This window comes from Tamandua tetradactyla, chromosome 2, assembly GCF_023851605.1.
Source record: "Tamandua tetradactyla isolate mTamTet1 chromosome 2, mTamTet1.pri, whole genome shotgun sequence".
NCBI classification, from domain to species: domain Eukaryota; kingdom Metazoa; phylum Chordata; class Mammalia; order Pilosa; family Myrmecophagidae; genus Tamandua; species Tamandua tetradactyla.
In genome coordinates, this window is record NC_135328.1 from 94,693,462 (window position 1) to 94,712,458 (window position 18,997).

Sequence of the window (18,997 nt, forward strand, 5' to 3'; positions counted from 1 at the left end):
AGGTGATTGCTGCACAGAGAGTGGGGCATCTAGAATTCAGAGTGTTGGTTCTCTGTGGTTCTCTGAGTCCTTGACTGAAGGATAAACTGCAAGACTTTGCAAGCTTACCAGAGAGTGTTTACTAAGAATCTGAAAATGTGAAGAGATATTCAAGGTTCCTGGGAGATTAGAGTTCAGTCCCAAGTAGAATAGAGAGACCTCAGTAACATTCCAGTCATCTAGCTGAGAAACAAAAAAGTCCATACGATAGGAGTAAAGAACACATCCTAGTGTAAGGCTTACACAACATCTACCCTAACAAGTCTAAAAGCAGACTTCAACAAATCTTCAGGGAAGACACAGAGATAGAAATTTGATCCTACCAAGCTAGAGGAGCTTGAGAAACACCTTGGGCTTTCCTGAAAATCATCCTAACAAAACGTAATCTCAAGCCTAAATAAGTTCAGGGTGTTCAGCCAGTAATTGTACTGCCTAAGAACAAAGGTTTCCACATCTCAGAGGAACATAGCAGGAATCAGGTTCTATATATTGTTTCATCCGCAATGTCCAGCATTCAATACAAGATTATTAGACCATGCAAAGGAACAGGAAAAATGTGATGCCTAGTCAAGAGAAAATAGTCAGTAAAAGCAGTCCTTGAGATAACATGGATGTTGGATTTATCAGACAAATGTTTTAAAGAAACTAATACTAATACTCACACACAACACACACTCAAGGGCTTTAAGACCTTGGTCTTAATGAGTTAACAAACAAGAAATCTTGTCAGAGAAATTGAAACTAAAGAGCCAGATTAAAAAAAAATCTGGGAGGAAAAAGAACTGTAGTTAAATTTATACTGGTTGAATTAACAGCATATTGGAGATGGCAAAAAAAGTCATTGAACTTGAAGCACTTCAATAAGTTTTATTCACTCTGAAGAGCAGAGAGAAAAAAGATTGAAGAAAGATGAACAGAGACTCAGGGATCAAGAAGCTTAGCAAACTCCAGAGGATAAATATACTATATTGGGCTATAGCAATGCACATTATAGTTAAATAACTGAAGTATCCAGTGGTCATTATTCAGGTGGTGAGGAGACTGTCAAGGGTCTCTAAGTATTCCATCATTCCTTCAGAAGGAGCATTTAACTCCATCTTCCATGTGGAAGGATATGGTTCAGGGAAGGTAGATTTTTTTATACATTTAAAAATTAGGGAATGTGGTATTTTTACATACATAGGCCCATTTTAAAATAAATGGTTTTGTTTTTCAGATTATAAAAATAATGCATGGTGGGTGGTGCAACAGTGGCTCGGTAGCAGAATTCTCACCTGCCATGCCAAAGACCTGGGTTTGATTCGAGCCTGCCCATGCCAAAAAAAAGGAATGCATGGTCTTGTGGGTTAAACTGTGTCCCTCCAAAAGATATGTTGAAATCCTAACCCCAGTTTCTGTGAATGTGTTTTGGAAAAAGGGCCTTTGCAGATATAATTATGTACGATGTAATTAAGTTGAGATCCATGTAATTAGATTACGTGGACCTTAGGTCATATGACTGGTTTCCTTATAAGGAGAGATTTAGAGACGTGGAGAAAAAAAGGCCATGTGAAGATGAAGGCAGAGATTAGATTTATGTTGTGACAAGCCAAGAATAGCCAAGGCCTGCTCTCAACCATCAGAAGATAGAAGAGGCAAGGAAGCATGCTTCCCTCGAGCTTTTGGAGTATGGCCCTGATGATATCTTGATTTCAGACTTCTAGCCTCCAGAACTGTGAGAGAATACAGTTTTATTTTTTGTTTTAACTTTCTCCACACAGTTTGTGGAACATTGTTATGGAAGCCCTAGGAATCTAAAACACATGGTGTTTTGTCACTGGGGAAAATATGGAACAGTATAAAAATAAACTAAAAATTGCCTATGATCCCATGGCTTTTGACCCTTTCATTCTACTGTGTTTATTTTTTTGTTGGTTTGTATTGCAAAGTGGTGGGAACCACAAAAAAAAAAATGTACAAAGTTTTCTAGGAATCTAATACACATGGCCATTGGAGAAAATATAGACCAGTATAAAAATAAAATAAAAATTGTCTGTGATTCCATGGGTTTTAACCCTTTCATTTTACCATGTTTATTTTTTTGTTGGTTTGTATTGCAAACGGGTGGAAACATAAAGAAATATACAAAGTTTTCTTATTTAAGGTATTTTACTTTCTAAAACAAATCCTAAAAGCTTAATATCTACCTAAGGTTTTTAATCTTAAATTAAATTAAGACTAATATTATCCCCTTTATGAGAAAAACTTGGGTTGATTTCAGTCTATATATATAATTTTAGAGCTAATAAAATTATGGTTGAGAAGTTATTGATAGAATTTTAGAGGGAGAAAACCTGCTTTATAATTTCTAGCTGTCTATTATGAAGTCTGAATACATAATTTCTTTTTAAGTTAATAAGCTAGTCAATTAAATGTTAGATTGACTGAAATATTATTTATCATTTTTCATCCCCCATTTCTTGATGATTCTGCCCTATATGAAATTTTCCACTAATGTCTATGAGTATTTAAAATCATTTTTTTCATTCAAGTAATATTTAAACAACATTAAATTAAAGTGATTTTGTATCTGAAGGTTACCAAAGACAGCCTCCTATTTTTCTTTATTCAGAGATTTTTATCAGAGGAATAAAAACTGGAGTCTGCAATGGTTCTCCAAGTTCCAAAGTGGTAAGTGAGACCAATCAAGTCTTTTCTTACCAGTATTTACTGATTATTTTTTTCTGTACAGTTCTTAAATATTTAAAATGATGAGTCTGGGCAGGCCACAGTGGCTCAGCAGGCAAGAATGCTCGCCTGCCATGCCAGAGGACCCAGATTCGATTCCCAGTGCCTGCCCATGTTAAAAAAATAAATATATAAAATAAAAATAAAATGATGAGTCACTTTAACCTGAGATTCTATACTTTTTTTCCTTTTAGCTTTTTTATTGTATAATATAAGATATATACAAAGCAAAGAAAGAAAAATGTAATAGTTTTCAAAGCATTCTTCAACAAGTAGTTACAGGACAGATCCCAGAGTTTGTCATGGGCTACCATATCACCATCTCGGGTTTTTCCTTCTAGCTGTTCCAGAACATTGGAAGCCAGAAGGAATAAACATTTTTTTATCATCGCAATCAACTTTTTTCCTTTTTTGTGAAAAATAACATATATACGAAAAAGCAATAAATTTCAAAAGCACAATGCAGCAGTTAATTATAGAACAAATTTCAGAGTTTGGTATGGGCTACAATTCCACAATTTTAGGTTTTTACGTCTAGCTGCTCTAAGATACTGGAGACTAAAAGAAATATCAGCATAATCATTCAGCAATCATACTGGTTTGTTAAATCCTACCTTCTCTGTCTAGCTCTACCATGACCTTTGATCTTTCTATCCCATTCTTTAGGGGTATTTGGGCTATGTTCATACTAACTTTTTCGTTTTGGAAGGAGCTGTCAGTATTGTGGGATAGGGAGATGGAACTAGCTGATGTTCTGGAGAAGCTGGCCCCTCTAGGTTTCAGGAGTTATCTGGTCCAGGGATCCATTGGAGGTTGTAAGTTTCTGGAAAGTTACCCTAGTACATGGAACGTTTGTAGAATCTTACATATTGCCCTAGGTGTTCTTTAGGATCAGCTGGAATGGTTTTGGTTAGGGTTTGGCACCTTATGATAGGTAGCAAATGTCTAACTGAAGCTTGCATAAATGAGAGTGGCCTCCAGAGTAGCCTCTCGACTCTATTTGAACTCTCTCTCAGTCACTGATACCTTATTTGTCCCACTTCTTTTCCCCCTTTTGGTCAGGATTACATTGCTGATCCCATAGTGCCAGGGTCAGTTTCATCCCTGGGAGTCATCTCCCATGAAACATCCAGTTTTCACCCCTGGATGTTATGTCCCATGTAGGGGGAGGGCCATGATTTCACTTGCAGAATTGGGCTTAGAGAGAGTGAGGCCGCATCTGAGCAACAAAAGAGGTCCTAAATCAGTATTTTTTTGGAATGTGGGGGAGTGCATGATCTGAGAATCGAACCCTGGTCTCCTGCGTGTAACGTGAACATTCTACCACCGAACCAGCCATGTACCCTTCCTTTTTAGTGGTTTTACCATCTGGTAGTTTTTTAGTCTGGTTGTTAGAAGTTCTATGCTTGTATCCTCCGGACTTACTTATTTTGAAACTGTTTCTGAGAATAATTGTGCAAAATTTTGTGGAACAGAAGCTACTTCCATCTTGTCAACATTTTCCTTGTACTTTTGGAGCTAACTACCTGAAGTCCCAAAAGTTGTGCTCTTTGATCCAACTTCTAATTGATTGTGGTAGTTTGAGTATAGAGATGGTATCATCTTGTTTTTACCCCACCAATCCAATACCACTTAGACTCATTAACTCTGGAAATTGATGAGGAGGGGGTAACTGAAATGGATCTAAAGCATTTAAAATAATTGCCCATAGGAAATATCCATGTTGGACAAATAAAAGATGCTTAAAGAATAGGGACTTATATCATCTCTGTGTTAGCATCAGAATTTATTTAGTTTGTAGACCTGGCTACAAAGTCCAAAACCAGTTTTTGAGTCTTATTGACATCTTTTGCCTTCTAGTCTATTTTCCTTTTCATAAAGTTCCTGCTTTCTCATTTTTATGGCACATTAAAAAAAAAAATTTGTAATTCAGAAAAAATCCCAACTCAAATAGATTTAAGCCATAATGAAATACATTAGTTTATGTAACCTAAAAGTATAAAGACAGGGCTACTTTATGAATGATCCAGTAGCTCAGTGACTTCCATTTCTCTGTGCTGGATTCCTGGTGTTGGTCTGACTCAGATATTCCTCTTTTCATTACAATATGGCTTCCAGTAGCTCTTGAGACTTATTTCCATATTTACATTCATTAGGAAAAAGAGTATTTGTCTCAGTATTCCTAGCAAAAGTACTCACATATTCTCTGATTCGACTAGGATAGGCCATATTTTAACCTCAGAACAATCACTTTGGCCATGATGATGGAAAGTCCTAATGGTGTATCTTGGATTGTGTGTTCCATGCCCAGAGATAAGGGTGAAGTCACCTTTTTTGGAATCCTTGGATCCACAAATGAAAGTGTGAGCCTTGGGAAGAGAAAAGAGGAGATTAACTGTAGAAGGAGATGATTAACATCCATTACTTATGCCCTAGTTCTTTTCATCCCCCTGTAGTTTAACCTTTAAGATCTACCTTTAAGTCTCATCTTTGTCTTCTATCATACCTGGCGACTGTTAGGGAATGCTTTTCCCCCTGAACGTAGGGAAGAACACTATTGTCCTGGCTAATCATTCTCTATTTACAGGCTGCACAACTTGTCATATTTCTCTGTGTCAACCCTTTGGGTGTTAGGAAGTACTTGAAATTGAATCAGAAAGTGAATTACTGTAATGTGTATTGTATTTTCCCATAGGATAGGTTTTCACTATTAGGTGGTTTATACCAAACAAGAATTCTGCTTTGTGTTGTGATGTACAACAGAATGTTTAAAAATGCAAAGCACAATTTAATTAAAGGGTATTTATTAAACACCCAAATATGGAAGGCATGATAGAAATAGAAACTATAAAATTCAATAGTTTAAAATTTTGCTTCAAGTTTATAATAGGAACAAAATACACTCCAGTTATTAGGAAAACAAGAGGGTTTAATGTATGAGAAATTGTACTTATACAATAAATGTATAATTCGAATATGTCAAATTTTATTATGAAACTAATATGCTAGCTAAAATGATATTAATCTGATATTTAAGTCACAGTGATTTCACTTATTGCTGTAGAATAGACAGTTGCTTTGTTTTCAAATCTGTTTAGGTGATACTTAAAATTAGGCCTAAGGGTCACCCCTAGAGAACCTCTGTTGTTGCTCAGATGTGGCCTCTTTTTCTAAGCCAACTCGGCAAGTGAACTCATTGCCCTCTCCCTCCACGTGGGACATGACTCCCAGGAGTGTAAATCTCTGGGGCAATGTGGGACAGAAATCCCGGAATGAGCTGGGACCCAGCATCATGGGATTGAGAAAGCCTTCTTGACCAAAAGGGGGAAGAGAGAAATGAGACAAAATAAAATTTCAGTGGCTGAGAGATTTCAAACAGAGTCGAGAGCTTATCCCGGAGGTTATTCTTACACATTATATAGATATCCCTTTTTAGTTTATGGTGTACCGGAGTGGCTACAGTGTAGTACCTGAAACTGTTGAGCTGTGTCCCAGTAGCCTTAATTCTTGAAGACAATTGTATAAAGATATAACTTTTACCTTGTGACTGCATGATTGTGAAAACTTTGTGTCTGATGCTCCTTTTGTCTAGGATATGGACAGATGGATAAAAAATAAATAAATAGGGGGTACAAGGGAAATTCAGTGGTAGAATTCTAGCCTGCCATGTGTGAGACCCAGGTTTGATTCCCAATCCATGCACTTCCCAAAACACAAACAAGCAAAACAACAACAAAAAAAAAATTTTTAAAATTTCAGCAAATGGTGTTGCAATAATTTAATACTCACATTGAAAAATAATGAAACCCCACCATATAGCATACCAAATAAGTAAATAAATAATAGGGGGGGACAAAGGGTAAAATATATTGGGTAGATGAAAATACTAGTGGTCAATGAGAGGAAGGGGTAGGGGTTATGGCATATATACATTTTTTCTTTTTGCTTTTTATTTCTTTTTCTGGAGTGATGCAGATGTTCTAAAAAATGATCATGGTGATGAATATACAACTATCTGATGATATTGTCAGCAATTGATTTTACACCATTTATGGAATGTATATGTGTGAAGACTTATCAATAAAAGTATTTTTAAGAAATCTCTTCATTCTTTTGATCAGTCCAGAGGATTGAGATCGGGCCTTTTTTTTCCCTCTTGCTAAAATTTCCATTGGCAAGCAGAGATATGCAAAACTGTTGTGTTGTTTTTAGAACTACCTTACAGTGATAGGCCTTCAGTAAATATTTATTGATGGTAAAATATTCAGTAAATATTTTATTTCTTTCATGGAAATACATTGCTTTGAAAGCAAGGAGTGGCCTAATTGATTTTTTCCCTTATCACTTTATTTTATTCAAATTACAACTATTGCTGCTCAATTCTGGGTTAAATAAGGGACCCTGGGACACAGCAAATTCTGTGGAGTCACTGTTCCTGACAATTTGTTGGCTATCAAAACCCTTCACACTTCACTGGAATGTTAGCAAAAAATAAACAAAAAACCTGACTTTCAAATGTCATAATATATATAATTAAATTATATATTATATATAATAACATGTATAGAATTGTTTTCCTTCTGTGCAAGGAATAAACTACAGATTGAATGGATGAAGACAGGATAAATTGTAAGTAGGTATTAGTTGGGACTCTTATAGTGATTGGAATATTTTATTCTAAGTTGCAATAAACTGGGAGTTTTCTTATAGTATATTCTTTATAAATCAGTGTCAGTGCCTATAGTGAAGGACCAAATATGCGTTATTCATTACTATATACTTGTGTCTTGGATTCAGTTAGGTACTCATTCAAATGTTTGTTTGAATAAGTGATCAACCTAGTTTATAATACTTGAGGGAAATTTCACTTCAGACTCCTAAATGATTAAATTTTAGGATTGTATGGGTTCTTAGGGAACATCTAATCCATCCTTTTATCTAATGCCCTCTCCAGTAAGAGTGACAGGAAGAATTCACAATGAGAACTCAATAATAATCTTATCAGAAAGCCCACATTATGTTGTATCGAGGAGATAGTAAATATTCAATGAGTGATTTGATTTTTAAATCTGAGCTCTAATTACAGCAATTGTCTTCTATATTTAGAGCACATAATTTGCTTCTATGTAACTTCCACCCCTCTATATGTAACTTCCACCCAGTAGGAGTAATTTCTTTTCCTGAAAAGATAGCTCTTCATGCATGTGACGGCAATGTATTTGCATTTTGTCTTCTCATCACCAGGCTTAACATTCAAGCATTTCTCACATATGGTAGTATTGTTAGCCACTCAGCATTCAACATACCCTTAATTTTCTTTAGTTTTTATTGTTTCCCTTAAATTATTTATAGGAGTAAACAATATACACCTAAAATGATCAGAGCAGTGGGGATATTTCTTCTCTTGTTGTAAATATGCCACTTCTAAAATTTTAAAAAATCAACCTAGTTGAGGTATATATATTATAAAATATCTAATACCTATAGTAAAATGCACCCTTTTAAAGTGTTTATTTCAATTGAGTTTTAAAAATATATATCCATATAACTGCCACTACAATATATTGAGCATTTTTCTACTCCCCAAATTTCCCTTGGGCCCTTTCTCAATCCCATCCACATTCCTAATCCCCAGCCTCAGGCAAACATTGATCTCCTTTCTGTCACTGTAGATTAGATTTCTGTTTTCTAGAAATTTCTGGAATCACGTGATATTTAATTTTTGTGTCTGACTTCTCTTGCTTAGCATAATTTTATTGATGTTTATCCATATGTTGTGTGTATGAACAGTTCTTTTCCTTTTATTGCTGATTAGTATTCCATTTTATGAGTATACCACAATTTGTCATGTCACCTGCTGATGAACATTTGGTTATTTCTAGTTTGGAGCTATTATGAATAAAGCTGCTGTAAATTTTTTTCACACAATTCTTTGTGCAGAGAGATGCTCTTAATTTTATTGTATAAATAATGAGGAGTGGAAATATGGAGTTGTATGATCAGAGATGTGTCATTTTCGAAGAAGCTTCCAAACTGCTTTTTGAAGTGGTTGTACCATTTTACACTGCCACCAGCAGGGAGAATGTCTTCTGGTTGCTTAGATGCCATATTCCACAATATATATTATTAACTGTCTAATCAAATAGTTAAATTGGGCAGAAATATAAAGTATTGAGTCTGACTTACTCTGAAAAGTTCTTAACTGACATAATGAGTGATGCCTATTAAATTTTATATGTAAATAACTTGGAAGACTTGTTGTTCCCAGGAACATCAAAGGACACAGAAGATGGGCTTCTGATAAGGCAGTAGAAGGGTTTCTCTTTAAATGACTCAAAATTGATTTCTATGGCAAACCCTGAATCCTGTGAGGCTGGGCACATCCACTCCATGCCAGAGCAAAATAGCCACCATGTTTCTGCCTTTGACTTTAGATCATCTTTTCTCTTTAAAACACATGCATACACGCATATACACATATGCAAACACGTACACCTCTACCACCATCACCATCAATCACAACAACCCAGATGACCCAAGTTTGTTTCAGGATCTGTTCTGGCAATGGAGGGAAAAGCCAATGTTGACTTTGGAATCAACCCTGCTGGGCTGAAACAAAGCCAGCCTTCTCCTGTGAGAGGGATGCTATTCATTGAAATATGTGCCGTGATGATTTAGCTTAAGATTTTTTTCATCTGGGATATATACCATTAATTAAGTTTTGTTCTCTCACTTCCTTTCTATAGCTGCTGCTGCCCTCCCTTAACATCTTTTTGACTCTAAAGATCTTTTTCAAATCAGATCTTCTTATCCAAATGCCACCTTATTTTTTTTCCCCAGTCATCATCAACAACTCTATCATGGTTCCCAGGAAACTGTAAAAAAGCACAGACTTTTGACTCTCAGAATAAATAGTTCCCATCAACAGCATCATAGATCCTGGTGATAAGCTAAAATTGCCTGGTGGAGTTAACTTGTTAAAAGGTATTCTTATGTGCATTGAAGGATTGTTTTAGAGATAGAAGAGCAGAGAGGCAGGGAAAGAGAAAATATATTAGAAGGAGGTTTGAAAGGAAGACAGCATTACTCTATCAGGGTTGCTTCCGATATGTGATATCCATATCATACAATATTAAATCTAAGACACAAGTGTATAGTAATGAATAACGCATATTTGGTCCCTTCACTGTAGGCACTTATACTGATTTATAAAGAATATACTATAAGGAAACTCCCAGTTTATTGCAACCTAGAATAAAATACTCCAATCACTATATATGATATCCATGTCATACAATATTTCGTCAATTAACAGTAAAGAAGCCCATGTCTTGATGTCTCCATTTGTAGAGATAATAGTACTACTTCTGTCATAGAGTTATTGAGTTGATCAAATGAATTAAAATTGCTGAACGACTTGGAATGCTGTGAATTTTAATCTGCTGTTATCTTGTGTAATAATAAGCACTGAAGTATTTGCTTTATAAAATGCACACACCTTCTGTCATACATTTTCATAAAATAGACTAGAAAATGTTAACAGTGGTTCACTCTTCTTTTTGTTTTTATGTATTCAAGTTTAGATGAAAGGAGAATAGTCAGCTCTTAGGAAAAGAAGTGATGAGGTCATGGTCTTCAGTAATACTGTGTAAGCAACTGCATTTAATCAATAGGGATTTCTTTTCCATTGTTTTTGCTAGTTTCCTCCAGTGACTTGGTTTGAAGTACTCTGTAAGCCTTGGTAAGCTTTGAGTTCAGAATATATTGTATATCACACTTAATATGGTGATCTGGGTAGATCGTCAGATGTTCATTAATATCTTATTTTGTAATTTATTATGGCTCTAGTTGACTATTCTTAATGTTTGTTCTGGCCCAGGTACTGATGTGACCAGTTTGCAGGGGACAGTCAATCCAGGGCCAGGAGATATTGTATTGATCAGTCATGGCCTGTTGTCTTTTTATGCACATAGTAAAAATATTTACCTCTGAGGCTTCCACAAATTTCATTATTCCTTAGGCAAGTTTCTGAGGTAGTCATAGAACTTCACAGAAGAGAAGGATTCATATTTATTGATTTCAGGTATCTTTGGCTGTGGGGATCAGGATTTGAGGGATTTAAATGGACAAAATGATTTTTTAATGTCTTCAGTCATTGAAGAAAAGAACCAGGAATATGAAGAGGTAAGAAAGTCAAAGAAGGACTAATGAAGAAAGGTGGCTAGGGAACAATATAATGGGTCATAAGAAGAATTGATGACTTTGTCCATGTGAAAACTGCCTCCTTCAGCTTATCTCTCTTCTTTCATCAGCATGGGATATAATGAAGTCACTAAACATCTGCAGTTAGTTTAGGGAAAGATGGAAGTCAAGTTTCTGTTTATTTACTGGTTAATGTGACCTCAAGTAAGTCTCTTAACCTTCTTGCTTCAGTTTTTTCACCTGAAAGAAGGAATTATTAATAAAAATTCCTGTATTGCCTTTTCACAGGGCTGCCGTGAAGATCAAATAAAATAATGTATGTAAAAATACTTTATATAAATCTCTAAGTATTTGATGATGATGATGATGATGATGATGATAATGATGTTGATGATGCCTGAAATCGGCCTTTAAAGCCACCATAACTTATTTTACTTTGGGCTTCTGTTTTCAGGTTTCTGTTGTCTTAATGGTCTACTTTTGGTGAAGTGAACTATATTATGTCCCATTAGTACTCCACCCATATTCAAATATCTTTTCTTGGCCTTGCTCTCTCTCCCAAGTGGTAAAATCTGCTGGTTGATATAGTTCATTGCAAAAACTTGAAGAAGGCAGTATAAATGCTAAGAGCTTTAATATACTGCTGATTAACTGAAGGATGGACGGGGCTGGGAGACACCTCAGAGGAACAAGTGGTGCTATGGACTCCTTTTGTACTTTCTGCCTTGTTTAGACAATATTCCTAATTGCCTTCATGTACTGTAATGACCACTTATAATTTGGGATGTGAAGAAGTGTCTATGTGGTGTTTGGAGAAATGAAAGGTAATTTTACAAGTGCAAAGGATGATATTAAAGATATAAGAAACTCTAATCATCTACTTAGTTCTCAAAACGGTAGAATAGATTGTCACATTGATGTGATATTTTATTACTATATTGATTCAGCCTTATGCCTATTTAGCCCCCCATTTGAGGAAGGGCTTTGCTGTCAATGTCAAAAAAGACAGAGCATGCATTGCAAATAGTAGTTTTATTAAAATAGGAAACTTTTGAGATACGTAAGTGAAAATATACTTGTTTTACCTTATTCTGGAGAACAGATAAGAAACTCAGATTATTTTAATTTGAAAAAACTTGTCCTTTTGATACTTGGAAGAAATTACAAAGTATAATTATATCAATTTGGTAGTCTTTACAATTTGATAGTACAGCATCTATTTTTGTGCTTTTAGTAATGTATGCAGTGTTGAAAGCATTGAAGTTGCATAAAATAAAAAAATATGAAATGTGCTCCACATTTATTTTGTTGTTTTTTTTTTATACCAAATGGAGTTTGTTCAAGTGATCTACTGCTGAATGCTGTCTTTTTAGCCATTTAAAAACAAATTTAGAAATAAATGTTCTGTCTTTAAAAAATTATAATATTTAAGCCATAAATTCTGGTTGAATGGAGGACATAATAAGGAATAGTTGAAGGCAGCTGGATATCCCTAACATGTAACTTTAGTATCATATTTATGTGATAGTCTTAAATTTGTTGTTTGATCCAAAAACATTCCATATAATAGGTAATCTTTCTTTGGATCATTGTCTCTTGCTTCGAAAAGAAATTATACCAGCTTTGTTTTGACATTGGTTTTCAAATAATTTCTAAGCCTTTTTTTTTTTTTTTTTAGCATTTATGGATTGGAAGCAACCTATTTTTCTGTGCTCTCCTAGTTGTAGCCACCTAATTAAAAAAATTCAAGTCACTGTGTTGACATATAATCTTCAAGTCTATTAAATCAATTCTGTGTAATAATAGCCATCATTTAATTGAGTTTTGCTATGCATCAGGCACTTATAAACCCATAACGGGTGTTATAGGAGTTAGGCACTATTTATTTCCATTTTACAAGTTATTCTCATTTTACAGGTGAGAAAATTGAGGCTTTGGCAGTGAAATAACTTGCCTAAGATTATGGCTACTAGCTGTTGTGAAGCCAGGACAATGAATCCAGGCAATATAGCCTGAGAATTCCATTCTCTTACCCATTATGCTAGGCACTCAAATACAGAAAACTTGTGTATGAATTACAGAATGTTTTCCACAGGTGGTGTGGTGTGCTTTATAAACTCCAGTTAGGTCATGTTGGTTGAGAGTGTTGTTCAAGTTTCCATATCTTTATTGATTTTCTTATAACTTTTCAAGTATTGAAAGGGGGCTTGTAAAAGCTCCATCTTTGATACTGCATTTGAATATTTCTCTGTCAGGTCAATTAGTTTTTGCTTTATATTTTTGAAGTTCTGATAGTAGATGCATAATATTTAGAATTGTTATGTTTTCTTCCTTAATTAATCCTTTGTTATTATGAAATGACCCTCCTTATCCCTAATAATATTTCCTGCTTTGAAATCTATTTTGTCTGACATTAAAACAGCTCAGTACAGTATGTCTTTTTTTCATCATTTTACATCTGTGTCATTTATATTTAAAGTGGATTTCCTGTAAACAACTTTTAGTTTGGTCTTGCTTTATTATTTGATTTGACAATCTCTGCCTTTTCATTAGTGTGTCTAAACTACATATTTTGTGATTATTGAAATGGTTGGGTTTAAATCTACCATGTTGCTGTTGTTTTTTATTTGTCCCATTTATTCTTTCTTTTATTTTTTTTTACATATTTTAATTTAAGAAAACAAACAATGCACTTAGAACCACCAAAAATGGTTATAGTTAGCTTAACCATAGGCATATTTAAATAAAGTATCCCTATAATCATTGTAAGGCCTGTGTTTGCACAGTAAGTTTCATAAGCCAATTTAAAATTAAGGCACGAGGAAAAAATCTACATATTCAGATAGCAAAGTTCTTAAATTCTAAACATTAAAAACTAACTTAGATGCCATTTGATCAGCTGTCAAAACTGTGAATGTTCTCAAAATAGCAAGTAGAAAGTTCTTACAAATATCTGCATTGCTATAGAAATGACCTATAGTACTAAGTGATTTCCTTATTTCAGGAAAATATGAAGATACAAATATTTTTACAATTAACATATGGAACTCTTAACTTAAAATGGATATCTTATTTAACTTATCCATAGGCGTATTAAAAAAAACTCTAAGTATCATCATAAAGCCTATTTGTATAATGTGTTTCATAAACCAATTTAAATTAAAGCAAGGAAGGAAAAAAATCTATAAATATAGGTATCAGAGTTTCTTGAATTCTAAATATTAAACATTATCTTAAATACCATTTGATTAACTATCAAAACTGTGTGTGTTCTCAAAATATCAAGTAAAAAGTTATTACAAATATCAACTTCACTATATTAGTGAGTTATGTTACTAAATATTTTCAAATTTTTGATTTCAGGAATTTATTTTATCTAATATTATTATAACTGCCTATAGTTTTTGTTTTAAAATATGTGTATATACTAAGAAAAGAAAGAAAAAAATCAATAATTTTCAAAGCACACTTCAACAAGCAGCTATAGAACAGGTCCCATAGCTTGTCATGGGCTACCATGCCCTCAACTCAGATTTTTCCTGCTAGCTGCTCCAAAACACTGGCAGCTTTATCAGAGTCACAATACTGGAATCAGACAGTATTTGTCCTTTTGTGTCTGACTTATCTCGCTCAGCATTATATCCTCAAGGTTCATCCATGTTGTCATATATTTTGGGACATCATTTTTTCTAAATGCTGCTAAAGATGAGCAGCTCTTCATGTGCTTTTTAGCCATCTGTATTTGCTCTTCAGAAAAGTGCCTATTCATTTCCTCTGCCCATTTTATAATTGGATTGTTTGTTCTTTTGTTGGTGAGCTGTATAATTGCTTTATGTACGCAGGATATCAAGCCTTTATCCAATATGTGGTTTCCAAATATTTTCACCCATTGAGTTGGCTGCCTCTTCACCTTTTTAACAAAGTCCTTTGAGGCATAGAAGCTCTTGATCTTAAGGAGTTCCCATTTGTCTTATTTTTTCTTTCACAGCTTGTGCTTTAGGTGTAAAGTTTAATAAGCAACCTTCTATTACTAGATCTTGAAAATGTTTCCCTACATTTTTTTTCAAGTGGTTTTATGGTACTTGCTCTTACATTTAGGTTTTTGATCCATTTTGAATTAATTTATGTATAGTGTAAAGTAGGGGTCCTCTTTCATTCTTTTGGCTATTGAAATTCAGTTCTCCATACCCATTTATTGAAAAGACTATTCTGTCTCAATTCAGTAGATTTGGGGGCTTATCGAAGATCAAATGTCCATAAATTTGGTGGTAAATCTCTGCACTCTTGATTCTATTCGACTGGTCAGTCCTGTCTCTGTGCCAGTACCATGTTGTTTTGACCACTGTGGCTTTATAGTAAACTTTAAAGTCAGAAGTGATGGTCCTCCCAGTTTGCTCTTCTTATTTAGGATATCTTTAGCTATTCAAGGTCTGTTTCTCTTCCATATAAATTTAATAACCATTTTTCCAAGTTCTCAAAATAAGTTGTTGGGATTTTTATTGAAATAGCATTGAATCTGTAGATTACTTTGGGTAGAACTGACATCTTGACAATACTCAATCTTCCTATCCAGGAGCATGGAATATCTTTCCATCTATTTAGGTCATTTTTTATTTCTTTTGGCAATTTTTGTAATTTTCTGTGTATAAGTCCTTGACATTCCTGGTTAGGCTTATTCCTAGATACCTACTTCTTCTGGTTACTATTCTGATTTTTTTCCTTAGTTGTCACTTCAGATAGGTCATTGCTTGTGTATAGAAATGTTACTGATTTTTGTACATTTATCTTGTATCCTGCCATTTTGCTGAATTTGTTTATTAGCTAAGTAGTCTTATTGTAGAGTTCTCAGTGTTTTCTAAGTATAGGATCATGTCACTGCAAACAATGGAAGTTTTATTTCTTCCCTTCTTATTTGGATGCCTTTTAGTTTTTTCTTCTGTCTAATTGCTCCAGCTGGTACATCTAATAGAATGTTGAATAATAAAGGTGACAATGGGCATCCTTGTCTTGTCCCCAATCTCAAGGAGAATGCTTTCAATTTCTCATCATTAAATATGATACTGTGTATGGGTTTTTCATATATGCCCTTTATGATATTGAGGAAGTTTCCTTCAATTCCTAACTTTTGATGTGTCTTTATTGGGAAAGGATGCTGGATTTTGTTGAATGCTTTTTCAGCATCAGTTGATGGGATCATGTTATTTTTTCCTTTCAATTTGTTAAAATACATTGATTGATTTTCCTATGTCAAACCATCCTTGCATTCCTGATATGGATCCCACTGGATCATGTTGTATAATTCTTTTAATGTGGCATTGGATATGATTTGCTAGTATTTTGTTAAGAATTTTTGTATCTGTGTTTATTAGGGAGATTGGTCTGTAGTTATCTTGTATTGTCTTTATCCAGTTTAAGTATTATAGTGATGTTATCTTCATTAAATGAGTTAGATGGCATTCTTGTTTCTACAGTTTTTTGGAAGAGTTCGAGCAGGATTGATGTCAGTTCGTTTTGAAAAGTTTGATAAAATTCTCCTGTGAGTCCATCAGGTCCTGGCCTTTTTGTGTGTGTGTGAGAAGATTTTTGATGACTGATTGGATCTCTTTACTCGTAATTGGTTTATTGAGATCGTCTATTTCTTCTCAAGTCAGTGTAGACAATTCATGTGTTCCTAGGAATTTGTCCATTTCATCTAAGTTATCTGGTTTGTTGGCATATAGTTGTTCATAATATTCTCTTATGATTTTTAAAATTTCTTCATGATCTGTGTAAACCCTTCTCTCATTTCTGATTTTATTGACTTGTGTCCTCTCTCTTTTCTTGTTAGTCTAGTTAGGGGACCATCAATTTCATTAATTTTCTCAAAGAACTAACTTTTAGTTTTGTTGATTCTTTCTGTTGTTTTATTGTTCTCCAGTTTGTTTATTTCTGCTTTAGTCTTATTATTTCTCTTCATTTATTTGCTTTGGGGTTAGTTTGCTGTTCGTTCTTGAAATTCTCCATGTCCCATTTATTCTTTGGTCATTTTTTCTTCTTTTTGGTTACTTCAGTAATTTTTATGCTCTGTATTACTTGCTTTATTGGCTTATTGCTATACTTCTTTGCATTGTTCTTTCCGTAGTTGCTATATGGTTTACATATGCCTTTTTTTTTTATTTTTATTTTTATTTTTTTTTATTTTTATTTTTTATTAACGGAAAAAAAAAAAAAGAAATTAACACAACATTTAGAAATCATACCATTCTACATATGCACTCAGTAATTCTTAACATCATCACATAGATGCATGATCATTGTTTCTTAGTACATTTGCATCGGTTTAGAGGAACTAGCAACACAACAGAAAAAGATATAAAATGTTAATATAAAGAAAAGAAATAAAAGTAGTAGTAATAGTAAAAAACAACAACAACAAACAAACCAACAAGCAAACAAAAACAAAAAAAAAACCCTATAGCTCAGATGCAGCTTCATTCAGTATTTTAACATGATTACTTTACAATTAGGTATTATTGTGCTGTCCATTTTTGAGTTTTTGTATCTAGTCCTGTTGCACAGTCTGTATCCCTTCAGCTTCAATTACCCATTGTCTTACCCTGTTTCTAACTCCTGCTGAACTCTGTTACCATGACATATTTCAAGTTTATTCTCGAATGTCCGTTCACATCAGTGGGACCATACAGTATTTGTCCTTTAGTTTTTGGCTGGATTCACTCAGCATAATATTCTCTAGGTCCATCCATGTTATTACATGGTTCATAAGTTTATCTTGTCTTAAAGCTGCATAATATTCCATCGTATGTATATACCACAGTTTGTTTAGCCACTCTTCTGTTGATGGAGATTTTGGCTGTTTCCATCTCTTTGCAATTGTAAATAACGCTGCTATAAACATTGGTGTGCAAATGTCCATTTGTGTCTTTGCCCTTAAGTCCTTTGAGTAGATACCTAGCAATGGTATTGCTGGGTCGTATGGCAATTCTATATTCAGCTTTTTGAGGAACCACCAAACTGCCTTCCACAGTGGTTGCACCCTTTGACATTCCCACCAACATTGGATAAGTGTGCCTCTTTCTCCGCATCCTCTCCAGCACTTGTCATTTTCTGTTTTGTTGATAATGGCCATTCTGGTGGGTGTGAGATGATATCTCATTGTGGTTTTGATTTGCATTTCTCTAATGGCCAGGGACATTGAGCATCTCTTCATGTGCCTCTTGGCCATCCGTATTTCTTCTTCTGGTAGGTGTCTGTTTAAGTCTTTTTCTCATTTTGTAATTGGGTTGGCTGTCTTTTTGTTGTTGAGTTGAATAATCTCTTTATAAATTCTGGATACTAGACCTTTATCTGATATGTCGTTTCCAAATATTGTCTCCCATTGTGTAGGCTGTCTTTCTACTTTCTTGATGAAGTTCTCTGATGCACAAAAGTGTTTAATTTTGAGGAGCTCCCATTTATTTATTTCCTTCTTCAGTGTTCTTGCTTTAGGTTTAAGGTCCATAAAACCACCTCCAGTTGTAAGATCCATAAGATATCTCCCAACATTTTCCTCTATCTGTTTTATGGTCTTAGACCTAATGTTTAGATCTTTGATCCATTTTGAGTTAACTTTTGTATAGGGTGTGAGAGATGGGTCTTTTTTCATTCTTTTGCATATGGATATCCAGTTCTCTAGGCACCATTTATTGAAGAGACTGCTCTGTCCCAGGTGAGTTGGCTTGACTGCCTTATCAAAGATCAAATGTCCATAGATGAGAGGGTCTATATCTGAGCACTCTATTCGATTCCATTGGTCGATATATCTATCTTTATGCCAATACCATGCTGTTTTGACCACTGTGGCTTCATAGTATGCCTTAAAGTCAGGCAGCGCGAGCCCTCCAGCTTCGTTTTTTTTCCTCAAGATGTTTTTAGCAATTCGGGGCACCCTGCCCTTCCAGATGAATTTGCTTATTGGTTTTTCTATTTCTGAAAAATAAGTTGTTGGGATTTTGATTGGTATTGCATTGAATCTGTAAATCAATTTAGGTAG

General features: G+C 34.4%; 1 protein-coding gene across 10 annotated transcripts in view; it reads left to right on the forward strand.

The window, feature by feature from the left end:
• Window positions 1–18,997, forward strand: part of RFX3 (regulatory factor X3) — a 382,072-nt gene that overhangs the window by 113,695 nt on the left and 249,380 nt on the right. For 6 of the 10 annotated variants that reach the window (XM_077148298.1, XM_077148292.1, XM_077148288.1 and 3 more), the window contains exon 2: window positions 2,651–2,709. The exons of the other annotated variants lie outside the window; for them this stretch is intronic. Coding sequence is in view for 4 of the 6 variants with exons in the window: in XM_077148292.1 (XP_077004407.1) it covers window positions 2,651–2,709 (59 nt within the window). In the remaining 2 variants the exon portion in view is untranslated. The remainder of the gene's footprint in view (window positions 1–2,650; window positions 2,710–18,997) is intronic. 10 annotated transcript variants of the gene reach the window in all.